This window comes from Ovis aries, chromosome 2, assembly GCF_016772045.2.
Source record: "Ovis aries strain OAR_USU_Benz2616 breed Rambouillet chromosome 2, ARS-UI_Ramb_v3.0, whole genome shotgun sequence".
NCBI lineage: Eukaryota > Metazoa > Chordata > Mammalia > Artiodactyla > Bovidae > Ovis > Ovis aries.
In genome coordinates this window covers 37,139,850-37,162,256 of record NC_056055.1, presented here as the reverse complement: position 1 = coordinate 37,162,256, position 22,407 = coordinate 37,139,850, and the positions used below count along the sequence as shown (strand labels likewise).

General features: G+C 46.8%; 1 protein-coding gene across 6 annotated transcripts in view; it reads right to left on the bottom strand.

The window, feature by feature from the left end:
* FAM219A (family with sequence similarity 219 member A) overlaps window positions 1-22,407 on the bottom strand; it is a 60,570-nt gene that overhangs the window by 7,331 nt on the left and 30,832 nt on the right. For 3 of the 6 annotated variants that reach the window (XM_015093068.3, XM_015093069.3, XM_060410885.1), the window contains exon 2: window positions 1,992-2,091. In XM_015093068.3, coding sequence (XP_014948554.1) covers window positions 1,992-2,091 — 100 coding nt within the window. The remainder of the gene's footprint in view (window positions 1-1,991; window positions 2,092-22,407) is intronic. The other 3 variants (XM_015093070.3, XM_015093071.3, XM_060410886.1) reach the window with 1 other exon arrangement.

Here is a 22,407-nt window from a genome sequence, read left to right as displayed (position 1 = left end):
GCCTGTCTACCCATTCCTTCTCACAGCAGCTCTGATACTGGCAAAAGGACTACCGGGGAAAGCTCTCACAAAACAACAAGTTCCAGAGAGGAAGGATGGGATGGGCATTTATAGATACTGTGACTCTGGAATTTTCTTGACCTCCATGTCTCTCATCTCCCATTCTATCCCTCATTCTTTGCCACTGCTCATCTATCTCACGCCCGCAAACCCACCTCCACCTCCTTTCCCGCAAGGCAGCAGCTGCCATTACCACCCCAAGCCTCTAGGGGGTGCAATTTGCCTTATAAGTTCCTGGTGGGGATTCTCCTCAGTGCACCTGGAATAAGGCTGTGGATTTTTCTAGAGGAGCTGTGGTGGTAATACAATGGTCAGGGGGGAAGGTATTGTTTTTAAGAGCATGTTGGAATTGTTGGAAACAGTGAAAAAATGCTAATAAACTGCAAAAGCAAAATACAGACTACTGTGCAACTATTAAAAGAAGTCATTCTCTATATACTGATATTAGAAGGGGCTCTAAGACATTAATCAGAAAACAAAAAAGAAAAAAATTTCAGAAAATGTGGACAGTATGATACCACTTGTGTTTAAATACAATATAAAACTAGAAAAAACTAAAAACCAAAACCAAAATGCTTGGAATGATTATCTCTGGGGAGGAGAAAATGATGGGGAAGAGTAAAGAAGTTATACTTGTTAAATACTTATGTTGTTAAATTAAACAATAATAAGAAAATAAAACTGGCTGCAGTTTGAGTCTGGTGTCCTGTCCTGGGAAGATGAACAAATTCCACTGAGAGGACTGTTCTCTTGTTTAGAAAAACAGCCTGAGGGGCTCCCTGGATTTGGTCTGGAAGGAGAAAAGCAAGTTAAAAGGAAAAAAGAAAAGCTGAATAATATAACAGGACTCTGAAAAGGTGTCCTGGCAGCTGCTGAGCAAGGTTTTGAAACAGATTTCTCAGGACAAGGAGAGGGCCCAGTATTTGATGGGCAGCTGGAGCCTGGGGAGAAAGATGAGCAAGAGGGCGGCCAGGATGGCAGAGAAGCTCTGAAGGATGATCATGGCCTGCATTTAATTGTTAACTGTTTCCTGGATGCACTGTGTTAGCTATATTTTCACTTGTGAAAACAAATTATTTATTTATTTATTGATGGCTGCACCTCATGGCCTGTGGGATCTTAGTTCCCTGACCAGGGATTGGACCTAGGCCCTCGGCAGTGGAAATGAAGTGTACTAACTACTGGACCGCCAGGGAATTCCTAAAACCATTTTTTAAAATTAGAAGTCTGTTATGTATGGCAGCCTTGGGTGAGTGAGATGGTCCCTGAGGGAGAGAGGTGGTGTTGGCGGGAAGTGAAGCGAGCGCAGCAGCTGCAGGAGCTCTGGGCAGTGACTGGGAGAGAGGTGGCTCAAAGGAGTGAGCGGCAGCATAAACTGACTTTGGAGTGGACGTGAGATAAACCCCCAAGGGCAGGGTGACCCTGGGAAGCCAGGAGAGGTCTGGGTTTATTAAGAAACTAAGGGAAAGTTTCTCCAAACAGGAGCCAACAAGATCTGCAGATATCCAGATAGGCTGACTAGGAAGGGGGAAAGGGGCTCAGCTTCTAGGGGAGAGGAGCCAGGTTCCAGGCTTCGGGAGCCTCACTCCTTTCTGCCCTCAGACACAGGAACTGATGCCTACTTCTAAGGCAGCTAGCTTCCTCTCAACCTGGTCCAGTGTTTGATGGGGCTTCCGACCCTCTCTCTGGGGTTCCTGCAGCTATGCCCCAGAACACTTGGAGCCTTCTGGACCCCAGAGATGCCTCTAGAGCTCTGGGCACCTGTAGAGAATTATCACCTCCCTCTTGGCCTTGCAGGAGAGACGGTACCTGTGACTTGGTGGCTAGAGTCTTGGAATTGTCTAGCCTGAGCTGTACCTCTTTGCAGACCCAGCCCAGCGCACCTTGCCTGTCCACGCCCAACATCTCCCTCACCCCCCAGACACACTCACCCAGCTTCACTTGGAGCGGGGATGGTTTGTAATTCATGGCTACTGACTCACCCTCCCGGGCGTCACAGTCTCCGTCTGAGATGGAGGCGGCGGCTGGGTCCTGGGGGAGAAAGCAGGGGGACAGGGACCTGTTAGGAGGTAAACACAGGGGGCTGTTCTCACCTGTCCTCTGTGGGTATTTCTCCCTGGCAGCGGATGGGGTTCAGGAAGGGAGGGATAGACCCGTCTACCACGGAAGGAAGATCGGGAGCTGGGTGGAAGAGCCCAGGATCTCGGCTCTATTTACACCCATCTGGGTGTCTGTCCTTTAAGTCCTGTGTCATCTGCCACCCCCAGGAAGCCTACTGTGATTCTTTAAACCCACAGGACCACATTCTCTTGCCTCCCATACTTGTTGCCATGCTCCTTAGGGTCCTGCCTTGTTTAGAAAGATCTTTCTAGGTTCCTGTGAGTTTAAGTCTGGATTAAGGTCTGAGCAGGTGCTCCCTGAGACGGTCCTTCGCCGTTTCCCCAGCTCTGGCTGATCCCTTCCGAGGATCCAGAGAATTGACTGGCTGAGCCAGGCTAGACTTTCAGGCTGTAGCCACGCAGTTCTAGTGAGAACTTCTCCATTTCACAGATGGATCCTAAAGAGGGTCTCCCGAGAGAACCTGAATGGTTGGCTTGGAATGGCAGGTGAGAAGACAAACAATGGCAAGTCAGCCGGTGGCCAGCTCGTCCTGTGTTGCCCAGGCAGGGCTGGACACTACAGATAACAAGACAGCATGCATTCTGTGCATTGTCCACGGTCTGGAACCATTTTGGTCTCTCTCACTGCCCTCTTTACCAACTTCTTCCCATTGCTATGGGTGTTATGCTGTCCCAAGTCCTACTTTAGCCTCACTATTCTCTCCAGAACACCCCCAAATCTCTGCTACAAGATCCAGGGCCTTATCCTACTCTGCCTCAGTCAGTTGGAAGGCGCTGGAGTCATTCACCCTCTCCCTGAGAAATTGATAACCAGCCAAGGACGTAGGATGCTGCCATCCTACCATCCACCTAGGGTCATAGAGTGGTAAGCCTAAGGTCAGAGGATCACAGAGAGGCTCCAGAGCTGTGCCTATTCTGCCTCTGGGGACATGGAGAGCAGACAGAGAGGCAGGGAGAATGCTGGAGGATGGGCCCTGTGGGGCCAGGCCCAGGGATCTGAGTGGCTTCTGGTGACCATTAAAGGAAGGCTATGCAGCCATTATGGCGGTTTAGTTTCCCTTTAGAATGAAGCGGGGGGGATGAAAACATGCTTGCCACTAAAGGAAAAGGGAAAAGTCTAGAATGTTTTGGAGGGAAATCCTGGCCTTATCTGTGTTTCTTTAGGCTATCCAGAGTGCAAGGCCTGGGTGAGCTGTGTTGCCACAGTGGTTTGTGAGTTCCTGAGGGCAGAACCCAGGCCTGTGTCCTCTTCTCTGATTCCCAGCCTTAGCTGTCACTGAGGGGAATGGGACAGAAGGGTAGAACAGGTGGGGGGTACTGGGGGCTCAGTGCATGCATCCCAGGCAACCTCCCAAGCCACTGGTCTTTGCAAGTCCTTCATCCTCTGCCTCCCTGGCTTGGCTCCTCCTTGGGAGGCTGATCTCTGGCAGCACCTGTCCCCTGCTGCCCTGGAGAAGGAGGCCTCTAGTGACCCATCCATGTCTCTCTGTGGTCAAAACAGTGCTGCCTGCAGGGGACATGGAGACCAGCCGATGAGCACTAGGCTGCAGGGACGCTCACTGCCAAGGCTGCCTGAGCGAGGGCTTCTCAAAGGCAGAACCCACAAATGTGCCCGTGGGGCCCTCCCAGGGAAGTACTGGCAGATTTCCAATTTCCCTTCCTCTCTCTGTGGTGTTTGTCACATGTCACACACACCATGTCCATTTGGAAAGGGTTTCTCCCCTGGATTCCAGGACACCGTGCCTCCTGGCTCATCTTGCCTCTTTGACCATTACCTCTGCCTTCTCCCACAGTTAACTTCAAGAACTCAAGTCCTTGGGCGTTTGTGGCTAACTTTTCCCTCCTTGATGCAGATGAGTCCATCAGAGTGTCTTCTCTCAGGCTGGAGGTCCTGGCAACACTGGAGGGGGCCAGTGCAGGAAGGTTGGGGCCTGAGTGGGAAGCTGTTGAGTGACTCTGGTCACAGGACCCACATGTATTCCCTAAGGCCACTGGGATTCCTGAGTGACAGTGCCAGTCCCTTTAGGTCAAGAGCCAGCATGTAAAGCCCTAGACTGCGAGGTCCCATTCAGCATCTCCCCATCACTGTCCTTGATGGAAGGCCATCTTTGAGGCAGGAACAAAGATTCTGGCACTGTGCCTGCAAACTGAAGCCTTCACTGTGGGCTTCCTGTATGTCTTTCCTGGGAAGTGCAGCCAATGCCCCATGACCACCACATGGAAATGTAATCAGGGAGATTAGATGTGAAATATTCATGAATACAAGTATCAGAGAGGAATCCAGGCAGAAGGAAGCATCTGGCTCGAAGAAATCAGGGAAAATTTAAAATGCCCCCCAAGGACATCTGACAGGAGTTAGCTAGATCCAGAAACTAGAGTGGTGATTAGCAAGGTTATTAATAAACACTCAGCAGAGACAGACACTGAAATTCATCTCTAACAGCAGCCCATGTTTCTACAACCCTGCATGCAAATTCTCCAAAGACTATGGAGATGATTAATAGCTCAATCTCACTGTTTCTGGGATGGAATAAATCAGCTAATGACCAGAGCAAAACCAATATAACTAGAGGAAGGCAGAAGTACCAGAAGAATCTTAAGAGTTAGTCTGGTCCAGTGATTTTCATTCAACCGTGTTTCCTGAACCCTGTGCCTTGGGCAGAGCTGAGTGCGAGAGGAGAGCAACAGGAGGGGGTCTGGCTTCTCTGAAACCGGAATAGATCTGTTTTTATGTATTTATTTGGCTGTGTCAGGTCTTAGCTGTGGCACACAGGATTTCCACTGTGTCATGTGGGATCTTGCAATGCGGTGTGTGTGCTCTCTGGTTGTGGTGCGTAGGTACGTTGTGGCACACGGGGCTTAGCTACTCTGCAACATAGGGGATCCTAGTTCCCAGACCAGGTGTCAAACCCGCGTCCCCTGCATTCCAAGGTGGATTCCCAACTACTGGACCACCACGGAAATCCCCAGAATAGATCCATTTTTATTTCACTTACATAGGAGCCTTTCTGCAAGATTTTGGTTGAAGAAAGGGTTTTATTGCCTTAAAAGAAAGGTGAGGGAGGGAGTTTAAAACACATTGATTTAGCCCAATCTTTTAAAAATGCTTTACTATAGAACTTGTTAAATTTACATGAAAACAGAGAAAACAGTATAGTGAGATCCTGGGTACCTACCAAACAAATTATTAGCTTCAACAAATTACCACTTAGACTATTCTTTAAAAAAAAAAATCTTGGATCCTCCATTTATAACACTAGCTATGTGATCTGGGCTTTAGTTTCTACATCTGTAAAGTGGGGCTTACACTAATACCTATGTCAAAGGTTTCTGTGAGGATAAGGTGAGACTATATAATCTGGTGCTTAATATGCAAGCATTTAGAGTAGTATTTAGTATATATACTACATCCAGCACACTCTATGTGTGGTATAGCTATGAGGCTTTTATTAGCACAGGCTCTGTGGGACACACAGCCATGAACAGTGTACCCTGGCAGTGACCAATCCACAGCACCAGCCCTGTCACCACCCGGGTTGGGGCCTGGCTTATGTGGGGAGATATCTGTGGAAGAGATGCTTGCTCAACAGGGTGAGGAGGGGCCTGATCAGGGAGCATTCTGTCTCCTCTCTCTCCTCACTTCCTTACACTGCATTTCCCTCACTTAGTTAACAGCAGTCAGCCTGGGACTCATCAAGATATATAGAAATGGACCCATCCTTAAGGAGCTCCCAGTAATTATTAGTAAATGTAACAAGAGCCATAAAAGTAGAGGGAAAGGGACAAAGGGAGGGTGATCAGAGAAAACGTCCCAGAAGAAGACTCTTGAAAAGATCTCCAAACATCAGTTTCCCAGTTATCTTAAGAGGAAGGATGTTCAGAGAACATCTGCAGAGGCTCAGATGCCTGAAACTAGCATTGCATATTCAAGAAACGGTCAATATTTTGCTACAGTTGAAACCTAGAAGGTATGATGATGAAGAGTGACAGGAAATAAAGTTGTGGGGCCAGCAGGGCTCAGATCATGGTGGAAGATGGGCCTTGATTTTGTTCTTTGCTCAGAAGATGATGGCAGAGGAGCCAGTGAAGCCTTGAGTAGGGGAGTAACATGATCAGATTCGAGATGGAGAAGAACACTCTAAAAGTCATGTAGAAGATTGGTGGGAAGGAAATGAGACTGGGATTTAGGGACCTGTTGCAACAGTGCCAGCAAGAGATGACAGAGGCCTGAACTAAGCAGAAGATAAAAAGTCATAAAGGAGGATGTTAAAGAGAGTAGAGTGGCAGACCTTAGGGATAAAATGTAGAAGGAGTCCAGACACTCCTAGTTTTCTGTGTGGGGTAACTGGGAAAGGGGTGCTTGAAGTAATTATTAAAACAGACAGTGCAGGAGAAGGCATAACTATGGTCAGGGAAAACCAGATGAGCTCAGTTTGGGACAGGTTAAGCTCTGAAGTGTCTTTCGGACACTAAATGACATCATTAGTAGGAACTGAGGTTCAGGATCTCAAGAAAGAGCTGTGGACTGATGGTAATTGAAGCCCACAGAGGAGAATAAACCTTTCAGGGAGAACAAGCACAGTGAAACAGACAGGAGCCAAGAATAGTATCCTGGAGAGCATCCAACCTTAGGAAATGAGTGGAAGAAGAAGGCTGACTGGAGCAGAAAGGCAAGATGTAGAAAAAGATCCAGGAAGATATTCAAGCAGTTTCCAGGTGAAACAAATCAATAATGTCAAACTAATACATGAGTCCATAAGATAAAGATAATATTTAGAAATGAGGAAGTCGTAGGTGACCTCAGCAAACAGAGGTTTGGTTGAATAGTAAGGACAGAGCCCAGATTACAAGGGATGTAGGAGGGGATAGGAGATGAGGAAGTAGAAACAGTGAACACAGGCTGTTCTCTCAAGGAGCGACACTGAGAAGAGAGAGTGAGAATGAATGACAGTCAGAGGAAGTTTTGGAGTCAAAGGATTCTTTGGAGGGAGGGAACACATGACCACTGTTTCATACTGAGGGGAAGAAAATTGAGTAGAAAGGGAGATGTTCAATGGACTATGGTCTTTGAGGAGTCAAGAGAAGATAGAACCAGAATCAGATGAGAGGAGGAATGCTCCTTACTGAGATGGAAGGGAGGTGAAGATGGGTGGAGGATGCAGATAACATAGAGACAGGAAGGTAGGTGGAAGGTTAAGGGAGTTCATTCCTAAAAGTCTAGTTAAGTTAAAAAAAAAGGGGGAGATGCTAAGGGGTTGAGGAAAAGAGGGACTCTTGGTGGCCGGACAGGAGTGGAAGGAGATCAGACTGGCAGGGGTTTCAGCTACAAATTCTCAACTTTCACCCGCTCTTGATCTTGCCTTCAGGATGAAAGGCACTCTCCGTGGTGCTGAACAATTTTGCCTTTGTCTTATGGACTGAACACAGATGATTCAAGGTAACAACATGATTCAATTTTCGCTTTCCCACAGGAAAGGTAACCTCTGTCCTCACCTTCAAGCACTAATTTTCAGGAAGATGGAAAATGAAATGGATTTAGAATGAGGTATGAAGAGGCAAAGTGCTTGTATCAACATTATCTAACCTCTCTTTGCCTAACACACATGAATTTCCCTCTAGTTTTAGGAGGGAGCTGGTGGAAGCAGTTCTGAGTTATGAAATGCTGAAAGGCTACCTCTGGAATAGTCATGTCTGTACCCTGTTCAGTTCCCCTGGGAGAAAGCAGAACAGCCTTAGAGCAGGAACAGGAACAGGGCTAGGAGGACAGGTAGTACTGAGAAGGAAAGGAAAACAGGGGGTGATCTGGAGCTCAGGCCACTCTCTGATGGGCAGAGAGACAGCAAGATAGGGTATCAAAGAACAACTCTGTTTCTGTCACAAGTGGTTCAGCTCAGAAACTTCCTGAGGCTGTGGCTCCCTGAAGAGTTATGCTACTCCCCCAAAACATCCCTTGGGAGTGGGTGGTAATAAGCATGTTTAGATGTCAATATTTTAGAGGGAGATCCAAAAGAATGCAATTCTATGCCTTTCTGTCCAATGCCCATGGTTTGGCAGAGACCTAATGTCCAGTCCAAGAATATTCAGTAGCAGTTTAGGCACTGGTTAGACCTCTTGGCTTCCTTGCAGATGGCTGTCCATTCAGCCTCTAAGGCATTCCCATCCCTCTCTGGCTCAACATGAGAATCATTTGGCCAGTGACAGTTCCTACTCCAGAGAAGGATCTGAGGTCCTGTGAGTACCATGGTTGGGGAGCTCCCACTTTATCCCCTATCTTCCTCTTTGCTAGCATTTCTGCCAGGCAACTGGCCAGGACTTCTATCCTTTCAGGACATATTAAGACCCTTAGGGGCCCCACTTATAGGGAAGGACAAAGACCTCTGTTAGGTGTAAGGTCTTTTGGGGGATATCTGGAAGGCGGGGTGGTGAAGAACAGAAAAGCGAGGGAAGTCTAGAAGCCTGAATTCGGGAAAGGGGTCAGAGGACCCTGCCTAGTTCAGAGAGGCCTCTCTAATCAGTCTAAATCTCTTCACTCTTTAGGTTTTTCTCTATAAGAAGACTCAGTTCAAACAAAGTCAATACTGAGTGGCACTCCTTTCCAGCTCTGGACTGGGTGCTGGTAGTAGGGAAGAAAACACACCTTCTCCACACACACCACAATTCTTCAGAGCATTATGGGATGAAGCAAAGCTCCCTAGAAGGAGGCAGAAAGGATTCTCGTGGCTGGGCTAGAGTTCAAGCACTCAAGGGGGTCTTGTGTATAGCTGAAGATTTTCTGTTTCTTTAAACAGCTCCTAGGATGGAATTCATCCCCCAAAAGAAGCACCACCCACCAAGCTTTAGTAGCTTTGTGGTGACTGTCATTGGGGAATCAAAATGCAGAAACCCATGGCTAGAAACAACTTTAGCCATGGCGAGTTTAATAGATTTTTCTATTATAAAGTGATACATGCTAAAATTAAAAAAATCACATTTAGTTTTACCGCTTTGAGGTGATCTTTGTTAATGTTCTAGTGTATCTGAGTCTTTTATGTATACTACAGTAGCAACACTAGGGGCTTTCCCTCTCTAGAAGCTGGTGTTTCGCCTGTCCTCACGGTCACAGGTGTGGGCCTCTAGGTAGGTACATTGTTGGGTCTATGTGGTCCCGTCCTTGCTTAGACCAGGAGGAGCCCATCAGAGCATCCCCCAGAACTGGGAAGTGGGGCTTCTACGAGGAAACGTGAAGTGGTAGCAGAGAAGGTCACTGGCAGGGAGACAAGAATAAAGCTGATGTTCAGAAAGAAGAAACACAAGAGCCAGAAAGTCTTCCCTAGGTCTCAGGTTCTGGTTCTAGAACTTGTCCTGTCCCTCTAAGGTTTGATTACATGCCTGTCCTCTTGTATTGGACTTCCCTGTTGGCTCAGATGGTAAAACATCTGCCTACAATGCGGCAGACCCAGGTTCAATCCCTGGGTCGGGAAGATCTCCTGGAGAAGGAAATGGCAACCCACTCTGGTATTCTTGCCTGGAAAATCCCATGGACAGAGAAGCCTGGTAGGGCTACAGTCCATGGGGTCACAAAGAGTTGGACATGACTGAGTGACTTCACTTTTCCTTTCCTCTTGTATTAGGAGAAAATCTAGTGTCCTTACAGTCTAGTCACCTTTTTAGCTTAAACTAGCTCGAGTTGGATTTTGTTACTATAACAGAAAGTATCTGCTAATAATTATTCATAGAACAACATTTAAAGAAAAACATACTGTATCTTATATTTTATATTTAAAAAGTTAGTATTAGGGCATATTCAATTCTCCATATTTTTACATAGTTTTCTTAACCATCAGCTTAATGGCTACATGATATCTATAAAGGGGACATACAATAACTTTTTAACCCTTCACTTATTTTGGACATTTAGGTGGTTTGCAATATTACACTATTATAAATCAAAAAGTGCAAACGCTTTTAAGATTCTTGATACATACCGCCAAACTGCTTTCCCAGAAGATTCTTCCAATTTACAATGCCTCTAGTCACAACCAATAGCTATAGCTGGTTTTTTAGTATTTTATTTTTTACTGTGTACCAGGGTATTTTAGGTCATCACATCTATCTACTGGTTTCCAAGAGAGCTCTTCTCCAGTTCTATTTGCTTGGTTCCCCCTGGGGAATCTTCTTTCAAAGGATATAATTTCCTCTGGGCATCATCTGCCAGACAAAATATTCCTGACTTGAAGCCACTGATTAAGAACAAAAGGCAAGAAGACTGTTGCACTGCAGCTTGGGCAAGGCTCTGGTAGCGCATGGAGCACTAGCACTGTCAGGTAGCGGGCTGCCATGCTCCAGCTGGCCCCTGGCCCGTGCATATCAGCTGCAGGCACTGGGACTGAAGCTGCAGATCCAGGAGGCAAACCTCACTGAGGAGGTCTCCCTTGCTTTCAGATTTAGGGTGAGACAATGAACCAAAATGGCTCTGGAGTTATTCCAGAAAGACAGGCAGCTCCCACTCCCTTACCTATTATTTAGTTTTCAAAAATAGCTGCTCAGAAACAGGGAGAGAAAAGGATGGTGAAAGATACGAAGCTAGCACTGGGATGGCAAAGAACTGGATTCATTTAAAAAGAAAATTGCATTTATTTCTTTGGCAAGGCTGGGTCTTCATTGCTGCGGAGGCTTTTCTCTGGCTGCAGTGCGCAGGCTTCCTATTACAATGACTTCTTTTGTTGCTGAGCACATGGTTCCCTGGCATTTGGGCCTCAGTAGTCACAGCAAGAGGGCTCAGTAGTTGTGGTTTGCAGGCTCTACAGTATGGCCTCAGTAGTTGTGGTGCATGGGCTTAGTTGCTCTGAGGCATGTGGGATCTCCCCAGACCAGGGATTAAACTGTGTCTCCTACATTGGCAGGTGGGTTCTTTACTACTGAGCCACCAGGGAAGCCCCAGATTCATCTGGGGGAGACAAGGGATGTGTGAATTTTTAAAATGATTTAGAATCCTGCTTTGCCTTCTCTGTGGTTAGGGCTGCTTATCCTACATTGATGTTCTGTCATTCCTATTCACCTGGAAATCCTATGAACAAAAAGCCTTTGTTTGGGAGATAGGGCAAATGCCTAACTCAGGGACAACTAGATAGCAATAGTGGCTTGGGGGAAGCCTCTGCAAAAAGGCCTTGGGGATGAGCCTCCTGACCCAGGAGACAGGGGCAGGGCCAGAAATTGAGAAACATTGGTTCCTCCGGGAGGCTTGACTTGGCCTAGTCCTTGAACTTCATCCCTATCCCCAAGCTCATCCTCTGAGCCAGATGTTAAGCAGGCTCCTGTCTTACCTTGGACCGGGCAGAGACACAGGTCTTAGCCTCTACAGTCTGGTGAACCAAAATGTTTTTGAGTCCCACATCCTGCTCCTCTGTCACCTGCTCCTATTTCAACCTCTTTAGGGAGAGGCCATCTCACTTAATGGAGAAAGGAGTAAAGGTGTAAAATTCTTTTAAAAAGTAGATCAACAATGGTTGAAGTGATAAATTTTATGTTATATTTATTTTACCACAATGCGAAAAAATGGGGGGAAAAAGAGATTAACTGGTAGGGCCTGAGGCAGAAGAAGATGGTATGAGGGTGGACAGTGGAGAGGAGGCAGTCCCTCCTCTTATTTAATTCAGTTTCGGCCAACACAGACTTTGGAGACAAGACTTTGCATAGAAATGATTCCAAAATCAAGGGAGTTAAAGGGGACAAGGGATCTGCAGTTCTAAGGGCCTTCTACTTGGACAGGGTTGAAAGGAGGCAAAGAAGGGGGTTGGATACTCAGGGATAATGGGGCTTTAAGGAGTGTGGTCCAGAGGACCCTTTGGTTTCTTTCCAGGATATGGATCCTAGTTCCCCAGTGTAAAGAAGGCGGCACAGAATACCAAGCAGAGATGCTGTCAAAGAACTGAAAGATGGTGTTTGCTTGGGAGAGTCCTTGAGACTGGTCCCTTATCCCTGCACATGGTAGGGAGCTGAAGCAAGAGAAATGTCAACAAACATTGACATTTGGCCTACGCCAGACTACTTGTGGATGGAGCTTCATCTGGATCTTGGCTCCAAATCTCACTTGAGGATGTTTGATAAGCTTCAGTTACTCAGCAACTTACCTAAGCCTGCACTGCCTCATGACTCTTCTGGACTCCTGGATTTCCCAAGAAGGCAGTTATCTGAAAGTCTATGGGATGTCTTCCCAGGGCTGCCATCTCTGACCCCTTTTCTCTGGCCTTGGAAGAGTAAAGAGCTACTTGTCTGTGGTGGACAATGGACTTGGAGGGCTGGTATGAAGTAGCTTCTCCCCTCTGTGGCATTTCCTGCCTCTGCCTTTCCTCTCCCTTACAGACTCATCTAACTCACCAGCCTCCATTATGCCTGGCAAGCACCACTTTTTGCCCATAAAGACAACTGGCATTTCTCTGGCCAGAGCAGTCCCCTGTTCTTTCCTTTTTCGGTCATCCCAATAGTTAGGCATTGGTGAGCTTGAGAGTGAAGTGTTAGTCACTCTGTAATGTCCAGCTCTTTGAGACTCCATGGACTGTAGCCCGTCAGGCTCTTCTGTCCCTGGGATTCTCTAGGCAAGAATACTGGAGTGGGCAGCCATTTTCCTTCTCCAGGGGGTCTTGCAGACCTAGGGATCAAATTTACATTGTAGGCAGATTCTTTACTGTCTGAGCCACCAGGGAAGATTAATGCTTGCAACTTGTTTAAAAAAAAAAACAACAAACAAATTGATGTTCACTGAACAACAACAAGGCGGCAGGCAGGACAAAATGCATTTTGAGGAGGGAAAAAGACCCAGACCTGGTTCTTGCCAAGAAGTGAAAGTGAAGTGAAGTGAAGTTGCTCAGTCGTGTCCAACTCTTTGCGACCCCATGGACTGTAGCCTACCAGGCTCCTCAGTTCACGGAATTTTCCGGGCAAGAGTACTGGAGTGGGTTGCCATTTCCTTCTCCAGGGGATCTTCCCAACCCAGGGATTGAACCCGGGTCTCCCACATTGCCAGCAGATGCTTTACGGTCTGAGCCACCAGGGAAGCCAAGAAGACTTTAGTCTAAAGATGGGGAATTGACAGGCACACAAATTAGCTTGTTCAAGGCAGAGAGAGGAACATGAGAGGCAGGAACGCATGAAGGGTGGGGGTAGCACAGAGAAGGTGATGGCAGTGGAGGTTGTTTATCCTCCCAGACAAAGAGGGTCAGGCTCTTCTTTGATCGGGGGGCTTCCCTTGTGACTCAGCTGGTAAAGAATCTGTCTGAAATGGAGGAGACCTGGGTTCGATCCCTAGGTTGGGAAGATCCCCTGGGGAAGGGAAAGGCTACCCACTCCAGTAGTCTGGCCTAGAGCATTCCATGGACTATATAGCCCATGGGGTGGCAAAGAGTCAGACACGACTGAGCAATGTGCACTTTTACTTTGATCAAAACAGAGGATCAGCTCTTAGGTCAATGGGTACTTTGGCAAGAAGACTCAAAGCAATGATTGGTGAGGTTTAGCCCTAGGGCTAGGACTTTATTCTCACTACTTTTTAATGCTGCTGCTACTACAACCCCTACTCTGTCATGGGGCACCCAGTCCACCCTGTTTCTGTGGGTCAAGTACAGAGATGCAAGGGGCTCAGTACATCAGGGTCTTTTCCTTTACCACGATATACACAGACAACTCTCCCATAAGGAAGGTTCAAAAGGCTGTGGGTGGGCGGCAGGAAAGTGTTTCCATTGGGAAGGCAAATATGAATTCACAGTCCTAAGATAGGGATATGGTAGCTCTGGTGAAATAAACCCTTACTGGCCCCAGCAGTCACTCTCACCAGGCCTGTTTTGTGCCGCAGGGAGGTCAATGCTAAGGTCACTTGGGGGCTCAGGGCCCAGCCCAGGAGAGGAGGAGGTCAGAGAAGGGAGGGAGAGACTCGTGAACCCTATCTGAGTTTCCCTAGAGAAGTCAGATGGTGGTGGAAGAGTAGGGGGAGGGGAGGTTCTACACTAGCCCAAGCTCAAGGCAAGATCTCAGTTGTGAAGATAGCCATTTGCTGGTTATTTGTCTCTAGAGGGAAACAATACTCCTCTGCAAAGCTAGATGATCGTGGAGTCCCTGCTGGAAGGGCTTCCCGGGCCGTCCTGTCACTCCCTGGCTGGTGCAGTAATGCTGAATGGATAACTCAAGGCTACCACCTCAATGCTGAGGCATCCACAGGTAGGGAGCCTGAAACAACAAATAATCAACACTTACTTAAAGAGCTCCCTAGAGCTCTGCAGCCCATCTCTCTGAGGAATGTCTTCTTTGCTCTGATTACATCTGAGCAGGCTTCATCTCTTCTAGACCATTCTGACACACCTCTACAGCTTATATCCTTCCACACCACTGAGCATATCTATGTACCTTTAGGGTGGTACTTTTTAAACAGTAATGGGCATACAAATCACCTGGGAATATTGTTTAAATATAGATTCTGATTCAGTAGGTCTGGAAAGAGAAAGTGTCAGAGTCTCAGTTGTGTCCAACACTTTGCAATCCTATGGACTGTGGCCTGCCAGGCTCCTCTGTCCATGGGATTCTCAGGCTAGAATACTAGAGTGGGTTGCTCTGCCCTCTTCCAAGGGATCTTCCCAACCCAGGGACCGAACCCAGGTCTCCAGCATTGCAGGCGGATTCTTTACCATTTGAGCTACTAAGGGTCTCAGTAGGTCGGGAGTGGAACATGATTATGAATATCCACATTTCACAGAAGCTCCAAGGTGATATCAGTGTTCTCAGTTCAGGGACCACACTTTGAAGAGCAGGGCTCTGGGCCAGCCCCTCTACACTGACACCATGCCAGGGCAGCCCCTCAGAGTGCTCTCTGCCCCAGCCTGAATCTGGTTAATTCTTAGTGTGAAGAGAGGATGATGATTTGGTGGGGGAGGAGATTAGGGACTTACAGCAGCAGAGCTGCTGCTGTTGGAGGCAGCTCTGATAAGACCTCTGGCTGGGACCAGGCAGGGAGCTGCTCAGAACAGCTTAGCCCAGGTGTGGTTCTTCTGGAATTTATCAAATTTTTTAGCTACTACCTCTTGAACATCTGCTGTTTGAATAGTTATGGTGCTAGGTGCTTTATGTATGTTGTCTCATTTAATCCTCCTAAAAGACCAAGTAAAGTAAATATTCCCATTTTAGAAATGAAGAGCCAGGTTGTATAAAGCAATATGTTCAAATTCACACTTAGAAGGTGGAAGCACTAGGATTGGAATCTAATTTGCTCATTTTAAAATATCCCAGCCCCTCCTCAGAGACATCAGATGAAGTCATGAGATTAACAATACATTAGAACTTAGCTGAGGGATGGTTGTCTTGTAAAGCAGGCACTTCAAAGGCTGGCACTAGTTTAATCACATCTCTAGTGCTCTGCACACTTTCGGAGCTCCTCTTGAGAAAATCATGCATGCTTTCTGATCATTGGCCTCCTGCTCAATGAGTTCTCCATAGGAAGAAAGTATTAGAGACAGGAAGCTGTCAATAACTCAAGATGGAGAGAGAAAGAGAGACTGGCAGGAAGCAGCAAGCAGGAAAAATCCCTGGGAGCTGAGAGTGCTAAGCCCATGAAAGGAACGCAGAGGGCAGTACAAGAAAGGGAGACAAAAAGGTCTCAGCCGCTCATTCAGTTCAGGTCCCGCACTTTATATTACATTCTAGGCACTGTGCTGGGTGCTGCTGATACAAAGACGATATGGCTTTTGCCCATGAAGAGCTCACAGGCCAGTAAGTGAGATAAATGAATACGCAGATAACCGAAAGAAGTTTGTGTTGAGTGTTTTAGGGACATAAGACAGAAGTATCTATCCCACTCTTGGGAATTAGGGAAGACTTCTTCAAAGAAAGCTGAGGCATGAAGGATGAGTAGGAGGTAGATGCGAACCAGATGAAGAAAGGAACAGGAGAGGAGGGGAGTGGGATGAATTAGGAGATTGGGATTGACATACACACACTACTATGTACAAATCGCTAATAGATCACTAATGAGAACAGGAAGCTCTGCTCAGTGCTCTGCAGTGACCTAAATGGGAAGGAAATCCAAAAAGAGGGGATATATGGACACACATGACTGATCTGCTTTGCTGTATAGCAGAAACTAATACAATATTGTAAAGCAACTATATTCCAATAAAAATTAATTTAAAAAAGAAAGGAATAGAAAACAAAAAAAAAGGAGTGGGAAGAAGACACGCATGACTATATGGCAGGCAGAAGGAACGGCTCAATTTTGCTGGGATATTACATGTAGGGGTGAAGTGGGAGATGATGGGACTAGAATGGGACGAATGCTTAAAATCACGAAGGGCTTTGTATATCCTGTTCAGAGCTTTGGACTTTAACTGGAAATAATGGGGAGCAATTGAAGGATTTTAAGCCCATTGTCAGATTTATAGAAATATATCACTCTGGGAGTGGTGTGGGAGGATAGAAAGGAATGAGCAAACTAGAGGCAGGGCACCAGATAATAGGCACTGCAAGAGGTGATAAAAGCTGGCAAAAGGCAGTCAGTGGGGTTGGGGCAAAGGGGATGCAGAAGAAAAACACATCGAGGTCAAACTGTCAGGACTCAGTGGCTGATTGCATCTGAGTTTGAGGGAAAGACCTTGGCTAGGATGACTCCCAAGCTTTACCCTGACTCAGGTGCCTGAGAAATAAGAGTAAGTTTAATGATTTTGTTTTGTGCAGGGGTGTGTGTATGTGTGACTGTAAATATGAAGGTGGGAAGAAAGAACTTGGCCAACACCAAAGCTGAAGGGGGTGGAGTAGAAGAAGACTGACAGCTGTGGTCAGACAGACAGGGGACCAAGGGGAGGCTGATGTCATGGACGTCAGGGAAGGACAAGGTCTTGAGAAGGACAATGAGACTAAGGGATGGTTAAGACTGAGGGAAAGAGCCAACAGAGAAGCGTGAGCTATTCAAAGACATCCAGAAAAAGAGCTTAAGACATAGTGTTTGTTCTCTGGTTTGCTGACACTTTGGCAAAAACTTAACTTTGTTCTCAACAGTTATGGGTCTGATCTTTGGGAAGCGTGAGGCTCCCCACAGAGAGAAAACCTTCAGTAGAGAAGTCCAGCCATGGTCCGGAGATCAAGGCAGATTTGCTGTTTCTTGGAAGTGTAGGCACGAGTGGGCTGAAGGCAAGGTGTTCTAACTGGGGTCTGACCAACCTCAAAATAACAGCAAGCAGAGGGGTGTGTAGTTGCCCCAAGTCCTGGGATGCCCCCCCATGAGATGGCAAAAACAGCAAAGATCCTTGGGTTTCTAGTCCTTTGGCAGGAAGTCTGCACAGACCTCAGCCTAGGAATCTGGGGCAGAGGGATTCAAGGGGGACAGCTTGCATTGAGATTTTTCTAGAACCTGAATACCCACTCCATCAACTATGAACATCCAGTGGAAGCTCAGTCTCAGAACCTATACTCTGAGTGACTGGGATTATTTAGTGATCAGGATTTCATACCCTGAATACCTTCAATAATACGTTTTGGCAAAAGTAAGGTAAAACTAAAGAACTGCTTGACTTTATTTTTTTAATAGTTTTATTTCTAACATCCTATGCTGCTGCTGCTGCTGCTGCTGCTGCTGCTAAGTCGCTTCAATCGTATCCGACTCTGTGCGACCCCATAGACAGCAGGCTCCTCTGTCCATGGGATTTTCCAGGCAAGAACACTGGAGTGGGGTGGCATTGCCTTCTCTGCTAACATACTATAGCTTCTTTTTATTTCTTAAAAAAAAAAAAAAATTCTTTTTTTTTTTTTTGGCCACACTAAGTGGCTTGCAGGATTTTAGCTCCCCAACAAGGGATGGAATCCAGGTCATGGCAGTGAAAGCACCCAGTCCCAACCACTGGAACACCAGGAAACTCCTTGACTTACTAATAATTGCTAATCAGACACCCTTCTTATGCAGATAACATCACGCTTATGGCAGAAAGCAAAGAAGAGCTAAAGAGCCTCTTGATGAAATTGAAAGAGGAGAGTGAAAAAGTTGGCTTAAAGCTCAACATTCAGAAAACTAAGAAAATGGCATCCAGTCCCATCACTTCATGACAAACAGATGGGGAAACAATGGAAACAGTGACAGACTTTATTTTCTTGAGCTCCAGAATCACTCCAGATGGTGACTGCAGCCACAAAATTAAAAGATGCTTGCTCCTTGGAAGAAAATCTATGACAAACCTAGACAGTATATTAAAAAGCAGAAACATTACTTTGCCTACAAAGTTCCATCTAATCACAGTTATGATTTTTCCAGTAGTCATGTATAGATGTGAGAGTTGGACCATAAAGAAGGCTGAACACTGAAGAATTGATGCTTTTGAACTGTGGTGTTGGAGAAGACTCTTGAGAGTCCCTTGACTGCAAGGAGATCAAATCAGTCAATCCAAAAGGAAATCAATCCTGAATATTTATTAGAAGGATGGAGCTGAAACAGAAGCTCCAATACTTTGACTACCTGATGCAAACAGCCGACCCTAGCAAAGACCCTGATGCTGGAAAAGATTGAAGGCAGAAGGAGAAAGGGATGACAGAGGATGAGATGGTTGGATGGCATCACTGACTCAATGGACAAGAGTTTGAACAAGCTCCGGGAGATGGTGAAGGACAGGGAAGCTGGGTGTGCTGCAGTCCATGGGGTTGCAAAGAGTTGGACACGACTGAGCGACTGAACTGAACTGAACTGTGAAAAAAGTTAGCGAATAGTACAGAGTGGATGTAATAGACCCTAGTTTCTGTGTCTCCTGCAACTAAACACCAGAATCTGTGAGTGAGTGCCCAGGGCACTGAAGTACAGGAGAGCCATGCTTGTGCTAGGGCAGAGGACTGGCAAATCCAATGAGGTTGGACTGACTTCTCCCTGAACCTTGACTTTGGGGGCCTACTGTATTTTGAAAAAAAAAAAAAAAAAAAGTTTGGAAAATGAAGAGACTGTGTTTGGTTATTTACAAAAATAGATCTGTGAATGCTGCTAGAGTTGAAGGAATGTTTTATGCTATTTGATACATTTGAAACAACCCAACAAGCTAAAAATTTTTTGCTGTGAAAGGAATGTTTGTTCTGTAGGGTTAAATTTTGGTTACAATAAGAAAGGAAGCTCCAAATGTTCCTATATTCCCTGTCAGGGGAATAATGCTTTTCTCTTCACTCTACAACTTTATAGCAGTCAGAAAGTTAGTTACAAAGTTAGTCTCATCTGGCTTGTAAGCAGCCCAGAATAACCATTTTTCAGGAGTATTTTGGCTTCCATGTGTGCTGAGTTGTTTCAGTCTCCCCGGACTATTTGCAACCCCATGAGTGTAGCCCACCAGACTCCTGTGTCCATGGGATTCTCCAGGCAGGAATATTGGAGGGGTTGCCAAGCCCTCCTCCAGGGGATCTTCCTGACCCAGGGATAGAACCCTTATCTCTTACATCTCCTATACTGGCAGGCAGGTTCTTTACCACTAGTGCCACCTGGGAAGCCTTTTGGCTTCTATGGTGGTGGTGGTTTAGTCACTAAGTCGTGTCCCCACGGACTGTAGCCTGCCAGGCTCCTCTGTCCATAGGATTTCCCAGGCAAGAATACTGGAGTGGGTTGTCATTTCCTTCTCCAGGGAATCTTCCTGACAGAGGGATCAAACCTGGGTCTCCTGCACTGCAGGCCTATTCTTTACCAACTGAGCTACCAGGGCTTCTATATGGACACATAATTTCACAGGCAGTAGGAATCTGCCTTGTCATATTACGGCCTCTACTCTTTCCCCTACTCCCTTCTATCTTTTGCTCCATTGAAAACCAAAGCATTGGCTCCCTGGTGATTTTATCCTATTGCGATGTTTAAGAGAGTAATTCTCCACTTCTTGTTACATGTAGCTGGGACTAGGACAAGTTCTTTCTGTATAGGTAGGAAAACTGATGGTCTGTGGGAAGAATTGGAAACTCCTGGGTTGCAGAGTACAGTCGACCCTGGGCTGCTCTGGATTCTGAGATAATTGTGCCACCCACCCCCTTCTGGCCCAGTTCCAACCAGCTGCAAATTGTCTGGATTGAGCTGCTTCGACTAACTGATGTTATCGGCCTCACAGTGCCTGGAGCACACAGATAGGAACAGGCAATGGCGCCGTCTCACCGGACATAGTAATGTAATTTAGTTTCTGAAATCCAAGTATAAAATCTTGGAAGATGACTTTTTTTAAAATCTCCGTCCTCAAGAGGGGGGTGATGGTGTGGAATTCCCAGCAGAACCATCTAAATAGGGAAATGGCTTCTGTCATACAGTAATAAATAGTTCAAAGCCGTGCAGAAACACACAGAGGATTTGTAGGCAATGTAGGTGTTGAGTCTTTCTTGTTTCCTCTCTCCCACCTCCTCTGGGCTGTGAGGATCACTCTATTCGTGTGAACCCCAGGCGAGAGCCTCTCCTGAGTGTTCTTGTGAGTGTGCCCTGCTAGGGAGATGGAACCAGCCTCTTGTGGGGGAATGCCATAGCAGTTTGAGTGGATCTCAACTACCCTTCCCACTTTTTTTGGAAAGGAGTTATTCAGACCAGGATGAAGGCAAAGAAGCAGTTACTTGCCTTCCCTTCTGTTTCCCCAACCTCATCTCAGGCACTTTTCCCCAGGCTTACTACACTTGGCATCACAGGTCTTCTTTATTTCTAATGGAGCTCCAAGATCCCCACCCCCACCCCACCCCATCCTGCTCCTGCCCCCCTTCTGGCTAGATCTTGTCCTTCATGGCTCAGTTGACACATCACCCTTTAAAAGTAGCTCCCTGGGACTTCCTTGGTGGTCCAGTGGTTAAGAATCTCCCTGCCAATGCAGGGGACACAGGTTTGATCCCTGGTCTGGGAAGATCCCACAAGCCGTGGAGCAATTAAGCCTGTTCGCAACAACTATTGAGGCTGTGCTCTAAAGCCTGGGACCTGCAGTTACTGAAGGCTGAATGCCCTAGAGCCTGCCTCCACAACAAGAGAAGCCACTGCAGCGAGAAGCCCAGGCACCCCAACTAGAGAGTAGCCCCCACTTGCTGCAACTAGAGAAAGCTCATGCATAGCAAGGAAAACCCAGTGCAACTAAAAATTATTTTTTTTAAAGTAGCTTCCCATGAACACCAGGGAACCTACATTAGGTCCCTCTACAACATACTCTCTTAGTCCCTCCCCCATACATTTCCTTCATGCAGTTGTCCAATTTTACTCTAATGATTATTTGTATAATTTATTTGCTTAACAGATCTTTAGGAAAGCAGGGACCATGCCAGCCTCCACCATATCCTCCCAGTGCCTAGCATGCAGAATGAACAGACATAATCTGATAGCAGACAAGCAGGTTGCTTCTATTTGGTTTGAAGCTGCAGCAAGGATATTTCTGTAACAGAAAGGTGGCAAAGGGCTGGTGGCCTGCCAGGTGGTGCCAGGGCCTTGTCTAATAGTGCCTCAGACAGAGGTGGCATTCTGTGCTTTTTGTAGGACCACTTCATCTATGTAGGTGAAAGACCCCCCTTCAGGAAGTTATTTTGGCGAATAGCCAAAGTAGGAATCCCCCAAACCTTTACTCACTTGCTCACTTCAAGGCTTGACCTTGTTAAAAACTCACTTAAGGTTCATGGTCGAAGCAGCAGCTCAACTCTCAGTCACCTTCTCATGGAGACTGATCATTCCCAGCTGAGCAGACACAGCTTTCTACATGACTCAAGGGCCAGGCTCAGATTCTGCTTGCAGATAAGCACACCTATCACCATATGAGTAAGGCCCAACTCTTACCGTCAAGTGTCAGAGGAGTGGGAGGGAACCCGCCTGGCATCCCAACCATCAGAAAGCCCTTTGGAGGGAGGTGGCGGCGGGGGGCGGGGGGGGGGGGCGGGGGGGGCGCTGCTCTGCTCCTCCGTCTGTTCAGAGTGCTTTCTGACAACCTGGGGCTTACAGTCATGTGTACCAGGCATGAACCACCCAAGGCAGGGGAGCTCTTGGGAGTCAGACATCAGGGCAAGGAGATGGCAAAGAAAAACATGAGAAATCTCCCTGAACACAAACACAGCCTCTGGCTGCAGAGTAGGGCCTGTGGATTGCACTGACTTTGAGAGTCTAGACAGGTCTGTTTTTATTCAGGCCCTGAGATTCTAGGAAGAGCCTCCAGGGCAGAGAGTAAATGAGCTGTCCCAGGTCGATGCCAGATGGCAGCCCTGGGATCAGAATTCATGAGCCCTTCTTTCCAGCCAGCTGCTCCCTCCCCTGAGTCCTGAA